Below are 14,523 nucleotides of genomic sequence, written 5' to 3' on the forward strand. Positions count from 1 at the left end.
CTTGAGCTTTGAGTACCTGAAATCAATACCAAGCAAGCACCTCCGAAAAGGAAACACAGTTTGAGTGTATTCACAAACAGAAGCTTTATTTTCTGTTTTTGTAATACAATGGTATTGACACTTGACATTTGCACAAAAACAAATTGAAAAATCTATATTGAAAAGTGTTTTAAAAAACACAGCAATTCAAGCTACCGGAGTCAATCGGAATGTTTCTTGTATTTTAGCGATATTGGCATTGGCTTTTGACTTCTGCAGTTCCTAGACATCTGAAGACAAATCTAGAGATTTTTTTTCAGGGACTTTACTAGTAGGACAATTTATAGAGATAGCAAGTACCATAAACTCGTAACTGTGATAGATAATTTGACGGGTATGGCGTCATCCCTCAGACATAAGCTTTTGTTTTACTGCAGATCTCGTACATTTGACGACCAATCTCTTTGACACTTTGCATTCATTAAGAATATGATAAATATGTAGTTGTTTTAACGAAGATAAACCTTATATATTTGACATGTATGTTCTTGTGACAAGACCTTTGCATTGCATTGGTATTACATTATCAGACCTGCTGACCTTGACCTTTGACCTTCCGATATATTTGTTAATGTAGAAGTTAACACTTTATTGTTTGATGACATTTATTTTTAAATTGCGATAGTGGAAAACATTTCCAGACAAACTTTATCAGAATTGCATGTATATCAAATATTTTGAAGATTGAATGATATCGGCCCACTTGACACTTATTTTGTGAAAGTTATATACGGAAACAGTGACCCTGACCTTTTTATCTGAAAAACGATACCAAACAAGCACCGCCCAAAACGAAACATGAAATTTCTGTTTAGAGAAAACAATGGTATTGACCTTTGACATTTCGATACAAAAACAAATTGAAAAATCCACAATATACACAAGTATTAAAATGTGTTCAAAGAGTTAACGCTATAGCAACAGAGCAATTTGAGCTATCGGTGAATCGGAATGTTTCCTTGTATTTGCCTACATGTATTGACTTATGACTTCGGAAGTTCTTGGACAAATGAATCTAGAGCAAACACTGGGAAACCATATCGGGAACTTTAATAGCACGATTATCTACAGAGATAGCAAGTTCAGTGTACTTGTAACTGAGTTACATTATTGTTAGCCTCGATCTACTTGCGGTAACTTGCATGTCACAGGTGTCCGTGAAGTGCATTTTGATTGGATCTTTTTTCATTTTAATTACTGTTTTAAAATCATAATTATTATTATTATTATTTTTTTTTTTTGCAAAAACTAAAGCCCTTTCTTATCAGATTTTGATTTTTGTTTGAAGATTTACATTTTCAACTGAATTCTTTGAAACGCGGAAGACTTCATTACCATGACAATGATCTGTAATCATCAATATATAGATGTGTTTCCAGGAGAAGCATTTCGATTCGACAATGTTCGCAAACGTTCTTACCCTTTGTTTGTATAAACAATTTCCATTAGTTGAATCTTATCCGGAGATCTACAGTTTTCTACCAATTTCTGTAATCATGATTTGTAGCTCCATTTAATGAGTTGGTGACTTATCTCTATTTGTATTCTTAAAACCGTAGGAAATTTAAATACTGATTTTGTACATACTGTGAAAAGCGAGGATTATGGTATATGAGCTAAGTAATAAGTCTACATTGATGAAAATCTTACTTCACTGCAAGATTGTGTATTTAAATCTCTCCCTTCTTCAACTGACTGCGAATATATTAGCGTATACGCAGTGAGGAATCGCTGTGCGGATTAATAAGCGCGGGAATTGGTAACATTATTATGAGGTTACGAAGCGTCTCCATCTTTAACTTCTTCGTGAGGTAGGCTAACAACTATAAAAGGCTGAAGCTTACATCTCCTCGAACATTCGGTCACATCACAGCTAAATCCGTGTCAAAAAACACTGTTCTTGACAACCATAGTTAATCCGCGACGGACATTGTGGATTGTGCATACATCAATAAGTTAAAGACGTAAAAGGAATTAAACAAAATGCTGAGTTGTTTCTTTTAATTTTATTAACAATACACATTTGTGTCTTTGCGTAGATTCACTAGAACTATATCAACTAAGAAACCACATATGCCGTAGTTACCAACGTCGCAACGCATCCCGACTTTTATTTCTTTGTTTGATGCAAATAACGCGCTATATAGAATAAGCCGCATCCCATTGCGTTCATACTGCTTTAAAAGCAATAAAAACACCGTCCAATCCCTATTTGAATAATAACACGTTTCATCAAATTCACGTGCGCTTAAAGTTCCTTTGAACTCCACTACTTAAAAAATGACACGTTTTATAGCATACGCATGAGCTTGGCATTCTTTTGAAATCAAATACTGTAAACAATGCAAATTCGGGACTATGACATATCCATATCTAGATCCGGACATTTCTCTTGACCTTTGAGTCTACTCATAGTCCTCCTAAGTATCAATACTTTAGCCCTTGCATGACATCACTATTGACAGGTCCCTGAAGGACGAAACAGCTGTATGATGCAAATTACATTTGTAATTTATTTTGACTCTACTGTATCATCATAGTTTCGTAATTTTGTTTTAAAGGTGCTAAAATATATATAATATGTATATGGTGAGACTTCTGTACAATCTACAGGGCACGTGTGCTAGCCTCGCCTGTTGATACGCCCTTGGCGAAATCGATGTAGTTTTAATCTGGTGACAAATGAGTCCTGTGCTTAGAGGTCAAGTGTCATTTACGAATCATGTATTGACACCGATAGGCTGCCTATGCTATAAAAAGTTCAGCGAACGCAAAGAAATCTCTCGATCATTTAAAACTTCCTGATAGGTTGTCACGACCCTACTGATAAGCGAGCACACACTACAGGCTGATGTTAAACTCCTGTTGTAAGGCTAAATTCACCTATTAAACATGGAGTGTATAAATCAGTTCAATTATCTATATATTTATATTATATAATTTGAATTTTTGGCGCTTTAATTTCATTTGAAAAGGATGCAGGGGATTTTCTTGTTTTTAACTGAAGTTTTGAAGAAAAAAAGATTTATCAGGTATTGGTTAGTATACTTTCGGTCAGAAGAACCCTCTGACCAGCAGGTGGGATGTATGAACTGTACCTGTTGCCACCATTGTATGCTGTTAAAGGGACATTCCTTCGTTCGAACGCCAGATGGGAGTGGTCCAGTAAATTATAAAATTTATAAATAAAAGAAGCTTACATTCATATTTATGACTAACTATGATGGAATTATTATGATATTTGTACAGAAAAACCGTCAAACTCTGCCGCACTGGAATATTCAGCCACGCCTCCTACTCTTCATTTAGATATACATGTACATGTACATATCACAGCATATAGCGAGTGATGTAGGTGTGTAGTTTTTGTTGTGATGACAAACCCCAATTATAACCCATATGCCTCATTTACTTATGTTATGGTAACATACCTGGCTAGTTATTATAAAAAACCAAAACAAAACAAAAAATTAAAATATTACACACAAACATCATCTTGCTCGTACACAAAGTCGCATAAATATGAGCACCATAGAGCACAGACGCGTGTGCCGTTTATTAAGTTTACGGTGGTATGGACACTATATTTTACGTTTTGCGTTACGCTTATATTGAATATGTCTATATCCCATTTATTAACTTTGGATTATTTTTGGGCTTTGGGTGTTGTATTATGGTTAAGTTCATAACTTTTGCTAGTTAGGAAAAATAAAAGATTCCCGTTTATCTTTGATTTTATAGCATGAACTCATTTTAAAGACGGAATGCCCCTTTAAGAGGCGACTGAAGTTGGGATATTATCTTTGATCAAAATTCGATAAAAATGACACCCCCGGTGCTCATACATGTATATTAACCACGCATCTCTGTTCTTCATTTGAGGTTACTATAAAAAATACAAACCAAACATAATTTTTTTCTTTGAATCGGCCAGAAACTAAAAGACAATCATCATTCGTCAACAACTTTTGTTTAAGACCAGATCTCGTTCTTTATATCCACCATATTTAACACTATACACGTGTATTCCTAAATATAACCAAATTAATATGACGTTCGGTTCTCAAATTCAATCCTATGGTGTTCCGTTAGGGTCAAATTTTCAATATCGCTCCTTCGCTCCTTCGACCTAAACGCGAAGGAGCGAAGGAGCGAAAACACGATGGCGAAGGAGCGAAGTTCCATCGCTCCTTCGCCATCGTGTTTTCGCTCCTTCGCCATCGTATTTTCGCTCCTTCGCCATCGTGTTTTCGCTCCTTCGCTCCTTCGCGTTTAGGTCGAAGGAGCGAAGGAGCGATATTGAAAATTTGGCCCTAACGGAACACCATACATTCCGCTGCATGTCGTAAAAGGCGACTATAATTGTGGAGGTTTCATGCATGCCAGGCGTGATTTTCCCTTATTGCCCACCTCCTTATGTCCCTGGTTGTTACCTGGAAGTTAAGTCCTACCTATACAAACAAAAAATATATATCCTGGTGCATAGCAAACGTTGTAAGTGGCAAATTAATGAAATTCACTGACATGGAAGTATTTGTGTTTCTGTTCAGACGGAAATACCCTCTGATCCCAAAATGGAACGCTCGCGGTTGACGGGTTGTATACGAGAGCTATGTTGAATTCACAATACGACCTTTGAAATTTTTTTAGGTTTATCATATGTAAACAGCTAGACCTTCTTAAACTACGGAAACAACCTCACTACCATAGGACGACAATAAATCAGATTCTGTAACAAATGTCCCTATTGTGAAACAGAAATTTACGTACTACTTGAGCCCATGTCTTGTCGATAAGAGAAAACAAATTACCACTTGAATTGTTTAATATTGAATGTTGTATGTATACCTATCCATTATTCGCCTGATGGTTTAATGCCCTTGTGAGAGATATATTGTTCTCATATCAACCCAATTCTGTCTACAGGGAAACTGAGTATGTACAATAAAAGTAGGTCGAGGAATTGGATACAAGGCCTATTTTGGCTTCCGTAGTATTCTGTAGGCTGTAGGTGTGAGTAACTAGAACATTTTGATAAAACGTACATAATCGACTTGTAAACGGAAGAAGATTTCGACAAATGTAAGACAAAATCGATCAAGCTAGAGCAAACATTTATTTAGTGCTTATTTACACAGACACACTAATACTAGTTTACTTTGTATTGCATGAATATCACTATTCAAACATTACTAGCAAAAAAAAAACCAAAAAAAAACCCGTATTCAATGTAACATGAAGCGGAAGTGTCAAGCGTCTGATTGACAAAGGCTTATCATTTATATTTAACTTTATTGCTAGAACAATCTTCATTTTTAAGGAGTAATTTTTAACGCGCACCGAGTATAATATCTAGCTGCCACAATGCATATACACTTCGATTAATGCAATGAAAAAAAATCATATTGTCACTTCGTAACAATGGATTACATAAAACACAGAGAAAAATGAATCATCTTATTTAAAGGAATAGTCAGATTATACCGCAAGCACTAAGTGGCGCTACTGGGGTGTCGATAACAACAGCAGCAGTTAACAAAATAGTTCAAAGAGAAAATGAAATGCACGCGCGAGTAATGAGTAATAAGAAGTGACCAGACCAGATGTCAGGGTCTAGGGAGAACGCATGTCCAGGTCATCAGACTGAAATAGACTAGAGCCCTTTGAATTTTCTTTCACTCTCTTTAACTCATTTTAATGGGAGCCTCAATATTTATATCATTATAATCCGGCTCATCCCGGCTGACGTAGAAACTTCCTAGGGATTTGGTCGCAACTTGAATCATTGAAGGATTGAATGTCAATTTTGTTGCTTGCATGGATTGATGAAGGGGAGTGAACCTCATGCAAATGATGTGAACAGCGATCATGTACCATTTGTATGGTGTTCATTCTCGCACTGGCGTTTTCGGGATGTAAATTTTGATAAAAGTAAGTAGAGAAACATTGATCTGAACATTGGCGGTATTCGACGGCCTGAAAATTGTGTCCTTCATATGTTTGTAGTAATGCCCCTGCTCTCCATATAGCAAAATGCTAATACCAGTATGTTTTGTGTTGTTAAACAGTGTTAGAATTGAAGTATTGTCAGTGACCACTAAAATGATATCAAGTATCGCATTTGCGAAACAGCTATCGGGAGTGTCAGTGTTCTGTCAGGTCCTAGCTGTTTTCTAAACTGTCTACTTATAATGACATTCTTATTAGCACATAAAGCGGCTCCTCTACTTGTGTTCATATTCACAAACTGAAAATGCATTCAAGTCTGAGGCAGTACAAAACTAGATCGGCAATGTATTCACACGCCAGCAAGAAAGTGATTAGTCTCTCAGAACGCGATCAAAAATCTTCAACAGGAAATGATGTAATCAGAGTTTACTAGATTCATTGAAGCGAAGCGAATAAACAAGGTATATATTGCAGGCAAAATTGCTTGGAACAAGGTCGTATATATCTTTTTTTTTTCTTTCTTTACTGCCAGAATTGCCTGTTACTACTTTCTTTAAAAGGATACTCTTTTACTATTTCGATGTACATCTGGGGACAACGCAAGTGTATATTTATAAAGAATAAATATATATCACGCATACATTACATATTCTACAAACATTCATTCGAGAACTAGTATTAAGTGTGTTTTTAATATTGCAATCATGGCGGCCATATTGGCTTTCTGACCTACCCGGAAAATAGCAAAACGTGGTCAGGGTCATCTCGGATCATCCAAGGCAAGTATGAGCTGAATTGGTGGAACTGGTGAAGACTTTTAAATGTGTTTTTCAAGATGGCGGACATAGTGGTCATTTTAGAATTCAGACTGGTCAGAAAAATAAGTCATGTGACTCTAAAGACCCTAGTACTATTGTAATATACATGTACACACCCAGTAACCGTATATTATATATATCAAAATGGAAATAATTTTGGATTTCGGACCGACCCGAAAAAACCCCGGTCTAGCTAGAATCATCTCAAGACCATTTCAGGAAAGTTAGACCTGAATCCACTGTTGGCCTTTGAGAAGTAGTTTAAAACATGAAACATATCCCCGGAGAATGAAAACTGAGACTATGGATTTTGAGGAAACTAGTCACATCACCGCTTCTCCAGCATATCGTGGCGATTAAATCGTGTTTTGCAGTTAGCATATTCGGTCTCCAAACGACGATTGATTCTGCTTGGACAACCCAATTTTTTCTTGATATCGACAGGTAATGATTGCTTCATGTTGGCAAAGTCAAGAGACATTCCAAGCCGTACGAACGCTCTTAAGACGGGATGGGTCACGGATTCGTAGTCTAAAATGTCAAAATTTATCAGGATAATGTTCTTGATTTGATACCGGGTATACAAATACCACGCACGCTTCCATTCCAGGTCCCAAAACACATTCTTCTCATTGTTTGAAAAGAGCATTAAAACAAATTTACTCCGTCCCATAAAATCAGCAATTTCATCTTCATACGGAATACCTACATTGAAATCTCTAGCTGGGATACAAACGCGGTAACCGTCCTGTTCCAGTGCTGGAAGTAATCCATTCATGATCCACTTATTTATCTCGTCAGTTGTTTCATCATATGATACATACACATCATAATACATATCTGGGTATGTCTTATATTTGTTTCTGAGTGTCCGGAATAACAGGTAAATCTCGTACTTAAATACCTTAGCGATTAGCGAAATGCCTAGGACAAGAGATGTCAGTATTGCGAGAGCCACCGTTATCCATTTTGGCAGCATCGACGGTTTACTACAATCTAGGAACTCTTCTGTTACAACCTCAGCTGCCTCCTTAATGCTGTTTTCAGTGTGGCACCAAAATTTGTTCATATCTCCTTTTTCATTCTCATGCATTTTTATCCATTCTCCATACCATGTATTGCTACAATTGCAGTGAATTGTAAGTTCTCCAAAAATGAAAATGCTTGGTTTCAAGTAACGTATATCTTCTGGTAGATCCTTGATTCCCGTGTTTCCTAGTAAGTCTACTTCAGTTGCATTCTTCTGTAGTTGATTAAGAGCACGGCCCTCCATCGTAGTTATGGAGTTGTTGGATAAGACTAACTTCCGTGTTTGGTTAAGGTATCCTCGCCACTCTAAGCTGGATATACTGTTATTGTCTAGATATATCTCAAGTGGAAGATCATTTCTGGGAACGTGTTTAGGCATCATATCAAGTCCATGCCCTGAGCAATTTACGACCACGCGATCTCTGCTTGGCTGTTTATAGCAATTACAATTGTAAGGACAACCTTCAGTTTGTGGTATATCACATATAAAGAGATCGTATTGCTTGCTCCGTATCAGTTCTGGTATAGACCGATTGCGTAGTTGCTCTGGGGAGAAGCAGTACATATCAAAATAACTTCTCCATACCACCTGGAGGCTAGATTCAGCCAACTGAAAGAATGGCTCCATTCTACAATCACATTGGAAGGGAACATCATGCACATCTATACCATAAGAAAATATCTTCCCTAAGACCTTAAGGTCAGTAACACCAAGATTTAGAAAGTCGATGATGCCAGACATGCTGTTTTCAGTCAAGTCGATGAAACCACCTTGTACGATTTCATCGTCTGCTCTCAAAGTCCATCCAGCTTCGTTAACGATATTTTCAATGTTGTTATGTTTGTAATCAACATTACAAAAAGGTCGATTGATGATGACATTCGTTACGTCAACTTCTGACAGATCATTGCCCTCCAGCTGAATGTTTAGTATAGTAGACGTTTGATGAGACCAGGAATATGGTTCTATGTAGCTTATTTTGTTATTTGCCAAATCTAGTTTCCGCAGTGACACCAGTCCTCGGAATGTATTATTGTAGATATAGGACAGTTGGTTCTCACTCAAATCTAACGTATCTAATTTAGTTAGACACGATATATTTCCAATTTCCTTTATATTGTTACCACTTAAGTCAACATAAACCAAAAGTTGGTACTGACATATGTTATTTGGAAGTGCATCCAGGTATCCCGCTTCGTGTTCCAGCTTCGATTTGATATCATATCGCCCACTTAGTATAGACGACCCACGAATTGTCGTGTATTCCACATCCAACGGCTCTAACTCGCTCATCTTCCAAAGAGGCCGAGTGTTACAAACGCAACGTATTTCTTTGAATTTAATGCCACGACAGGACGACTCTACGTTACAGCAGTTTTCGATACAGCATAATTCCGAAAGTGTTGAGTTTTCTATGGTACATACTGAATATCCATAGGAACATGGATTAGTAGCAGCTATAAGAGTACTGAGGGACGCCAACACCAAGAATCCAAGTCCAGATTTTGAATTAGAGTAATTCATTGCTAGCAGGACCAACTGAAACAGAAATAGAACAAATAAAACAGCCAAATATCTTATTGATTTTGATCTCAATATTTGAAAAAAAAAGTTGAAACTAAAAGATAAACTTTATCAGAATAATTTAACACACGGGCAATAAACTCCTAGCTCTATATATTGATGTCTGTGATATGATTAATTACAGTTTTTTTCCTTTGTGTACATGTATTGCTTACCAATTTAATCGTATTTACTGTATAATATTTGATGATCGTTTGTAGTTAGCCAAACACAAGCGGTATGTTTTAAAGGGACAGAATCACATTCATCAAACTTCTCTGTTCATGTTAAACAATTGAAAAAAAAGATACGCAGAGAGCTTTAAGTACAGTTTATCTTCGTCATAGTAAAGTCGATTGAGTCATTGAAAACATTCAAGATTTGCTTAGCATTCGAGATAACTGAGTCTGTTTTATATCGACATTTTATTGTCGAACTGAATTTTTACTTTTAATAAAGCAACGCATTCAAGTTATCAGAAATCGAGATAACCCAATTGTAAGTTAAGCGTTACAAGGGCGGAAATGTCGACATTATACTAAAATCATTCGTCTCGCGACGACCAGTAGACCTACCTTTTCACTTGATTTGTCACATAATTAACCAAAACTAAATCATATTATACTAAATATTGATTATAGATGTCCATTTCTTTCACACCTGCCGTTATCTTAAGATAATCGTTTCGTCACTGTCACACAGATGTACGAAATTTGAAATCTATTTGGCCGATGTTACGGTCTATTTTCTGACCTATCCAATGGCGGCGCGCGCAAATCATCATGTTAATCTATCAAATAGTGGAAAACTACATATTTTTTATAGGACATCGGTGTTAAAGTCAATCCCTGCGGTTCGTCAGAGTCTGCGATGAACGTTCAATGGGATTAAATGGAATGCTCTGGGGAAACAACACCAACAGTTGACATCACCAGGTGAATCTGACTAACTGTTACTGTGTTTACATAATAATTAGCTGATATCCGGCATGTGCCAAAACCGTCCGCTAGTACCTTATCGCGACAGGTACGGTTTTCATTCATATTTTTTTATTAGCAACATATACAGCGACAAACCGCAAATATTGAGAAACATATTATGATAACGTTATACATCTTTGATCAATTGTCACATTATCGTCTTTTAATAACTTACTCAATTCATCATATTTACTAATGCGATTATGATATTTGACATCCGAAAGATTAATAAATCTTGACGTACTTAAACAATTCAACATCTTACTGTTTCGATAGCAGTAGTGTGTATGGCGTTTTAGTCCTTTGCACAGGTGAAAGTCAGTGACCAATGCTTGTCATATGCCAGGTGTTGAATCCTATCCTAACGGTTATACCTGCAAGGTACCAACGGTTGTGCCCCTTTGGGAATACCCCTTTTCAGTGGATAAGTATCCCAATGGGTTATACACCTAAGGGGTATCCCCGGGTATGTTTTCCCACTTTTGGTTAACCTGTAGTGTTCCCAATTACTTAACGATGGATTGAATTACAGTTGAATAAGATAAGGAAGCCACCTTTAAATATTTCTATGGTGGCAGGTTGTATATAGAGCGTTACCTGTGTTCTTTAACATGTAATGTGAAGGCGTATTAAAATAGACATGGACATTCCTCATGACGTCACCGCATTAATAGGCATTGATATAAATGGAGATATCATGATGTACATGTATTTAGAACAGACTCGCCATTATATCACACACACTAGGAATAAATATAATAAAAACATAATTACTTAAGAGACACGGGCTTATGATTGATTGCAATATTTTTCATTGATTTTAATTTTGTATTTGTATTTCATTTTATTTTATTTATTTATTATTTTTCGTCAATGTGTTTTTTGGAGGAAGGTATGTAAATTGAATAAATCTTTTTATCATCTATTTAATACATACAAGTTATATGTAATGCAGCATACATCAGTGTGATCAATATGAACCTAATTTACATATACCTTTTATTCAACGTCACGTCCATTTCGAAAAAAAAAAAAAAAAAAATACAGGTACCGCTATCCGACACATTTATGTGTATTCCTTGAACTTTTTGCTGCTTTTAACTTGACACTCATTGATGACTATGTTGATATAATAAGGCAGTCGTAGAAGGAATATTTATAGTGAAAGTGAAAAGTTTAGATGAGAATATAAATGATCAAATCGGATCGTCCTATGTGTGGTATCTGTAATCATGGATTTTTTTCATGTTAGATGTTGGAAGGAAAATTCGACTCGTAGTGTTACAAGGGAAAGCCAAACATTAATTAGTTGATCATACTGATGTATGTCAAATGCACATAGAATTAAATGTCTTTCTTTTGAAGAACTTTAAAGAGGTTTAATCGTCAATTATGAATATTCATGTACCTTTTTAGATAACAAGGAATTTTAATAATCATTTTTTTTAATATGAAATTAACTTTTTTTTCAGATTTTAAATATGTGTACCCGATCAATACATAATATCTCCATTTTTATCGATATAACACATTTTTGAAACACATGCTAAAAATAACTGGATTATATCTGATAATATGACAAAAAAGAACCGGAAAATTGGAGGATCATAAGATTTTTTTAAAGCTTTATGAGAGATTTGCTAAAGATAACATATTTCCACCGGGGGGTAACGTTTACTCTGTAGTAGTACTAGGATCTCATAGTTTGGTCTCTGTATTACGACGATCAATTGCTTTCAATCGTGCAGTACTGTATCCATAAACAACCATACGACGACAAAAATACTAGAAGGGCACTAGTGGCTAAAGGACAGCCCAACCAGATTGATTTTCGTTACTTTTTTCTTGCAAGATGATTGTCGCATTTATCAAATATATAACACAATATCTTTTGGACAATACGAAAAATTACCCGAACATTTCAAATATGTTGTTCAAATAAAATTTAACATGGATTTTAAAGGAAGGTTTAATTGCGTTTTTTATGATATATTTATATCTTTTTAACTCCTTATACGTTCTATAGTTGCATTTAGCAACCTGTATAAGCACATAGGATACGATATTTTGTAAGTTATGGTTGTATATATAAATGCTTTCCTTTAAGACAATACGTACCGTTATATTCTGGGTTGTGGTTCCTTTGTTAAACTCCAAACACAAAAGATCAGACTTCATTCACATCAACAAAAGCCCTAATCTTGTTTGAAGAATAAGACGTATTAATTTACAACCCTTTTTCAATTTTGCTATAATATACTTCTTTCCGTTTCGAGTGCTGTGTATGTATTGATATGAAATAAACTAATGCCAAATGTCCCAGGAATAACTGGCAGACAGAAACAAGCACATGCCACGGCGGCCTCTAACATAAGAACTGAACCAGGTTTTTTTTTAACACGGGTGTCACTCTTATACCGCGATATCCAGGTCACCCACCTAGACACCCGTGTCAATGGAGACACGTTGTAAGCATGGTTAGGTTACGATTGCTTTATTATTTATATGAATTTTACACAAGTATTTAAGTTTGAGAATTAATCATAGAAATAGTGTTGAGAAAATACTTAAGCTAACCTGACTTTGGGTATTCTATTATGAAATATATAAGAAATATGTTACATTGTATTTTTTTTTAAAACCTAATTTGTATCGAATACAAGTCAAGCTATTATCTCGATAGATAACGGAAGGTGATCATAAAAAAAACCCGACGCTTGACCCAGCATATTGAAATACCGCAGTACGTGCACAGTGTATCGATTTTCTGTCGAAATAATGGATTATTTGTCCATGGTGTAGTATTTGGTTACACAAGGTACACAATCACCAAGAGGGACACACACCCTCAGGCCAACCTTTGAATCAACATTCCGGTTCTGGTTAGACGTAATATAAATTGGATGCAGTTTGATACTTATATCTACATATCTACCCCTAGCCGTAACATCATTATGACTGGAAATTAATCATATTTCCAGGAGCTTTACATGTTCAATTAACAGATTAGCAATAACCGGGAGGGAAGCTTTCTCTTGGAACTGGGATTTTGAGAAAGGGGCATTGAAAAACAGTTGTCGTAAAAAGGTGAAAAATAGCTTTCTTAAAAAGGTAAAAACATCTGTCGTGAAAAGGTATTTTCTTATGAATCAGTTCAAACGTTTTCTTAACCTGTTTTTTCTGTGCACGTGCTTGTTTCTTTGATGTGTCAATCAAATTAGACTCCACTTTATAGCGGGGACTTATTGCGGGTTGCGATAAATAACATTAAAAATGAGGTTTTAATATCACTTTTCAGCGTTTTATAAGAAACAAGCACGTGCACAGTGCCGCACAGTGATAACTTCAAAGGCAGCGGCGATTTACAAAGAAGATTTGCCGTTATATTCCATACATTTCCCTCTCAGGTTGAGTTTTAAAACGTCTTTTAAATACATATTCTGTAATTGTTTTCAAGAAATAAAGTCGGAAAGCCTCTAATTTTGTCACATAGAAACGTGTACTGAAGTTTATTTAGTGATCGGAGATGTGCCGTTTACCGGTCCGTCTGCGGGTAAGCCTCTTTAAATACTCTCAATTTTATTTATATTACACCATATTTACAGGAATCCTCACAAAACATTTTTCCTCAAAAAAAAAAAAAAAAAAAATGATACAAAATCAAGAAAATTTAATACCGACTTATAAAATATCGCATTTCTAACACAAAATTTGAAAAATGTTGAGTTATATTCATTAATTTTTTTTTATCTACAAACAAACACTTAACTGAATGAAATTGGATATTGCATATTAAACAGCTTTCAAACATTGCCTTAAAAAAGGAATAACTACAGTCATTTGAAACATTGATTCAAAACCATATTATATACGTTACAAGAAGCGTGTCAAGCGTCGGATCGACAAAGGGATTTGATGTATATTTATCTTTATTGATTGCTACACATACATTCTCTAGAGCAAACTTCATTGAAGGATTTCTTATTATTAAGTAAAATATGTAGTTACCCCGACGCAAAGCAGCAACAATTCGATAAATATACAGAAAATAACAGAAAATTGTCATATTTACATTTGGTACCAACTGAATTTCATCAAACATCTCAAAACTAAATCACCTCATACACATCGATAGAACACCGAT

The 14,523-nt window shown here is 35.6% G+C and overlaps 1 protein-coding gene across 1 annotated transcript; it reads right to left on the reverse strand.

Annotated features, from left to right (window-relative positions):
* Positions 1 to 7,134: 7,134 nt before the first annotated feature.
* LOC117338431 (slit homolog 1 protein-like) lies at positions 7,135 to 9,129 on the reverse strand. The gene has a single exon (XM_033899784.1). The coding sequence runs from the start codon at positions 9,127 to 9,129 to the stop codon at positions 7,135 to 7,137; it is 1,995 nt and encodes a 664-aa protein (XP_033755675.1).
* Positions 9,130 to 14,523: the final 5,394 nt, after the last annotated feature.

This window comes from Pecten maximus, chromosome 11 (genome assembly GCF_902652985.1).
Source record: "Pecten maximus chromosome 11, xPecMax1.1, whole genome shotgun sequence".
NCBI lineage: Eukaryota > Metazoa > Mollusca > Bivalvia > Pectinida > Pectinidae > Pecten > Pecten maximus.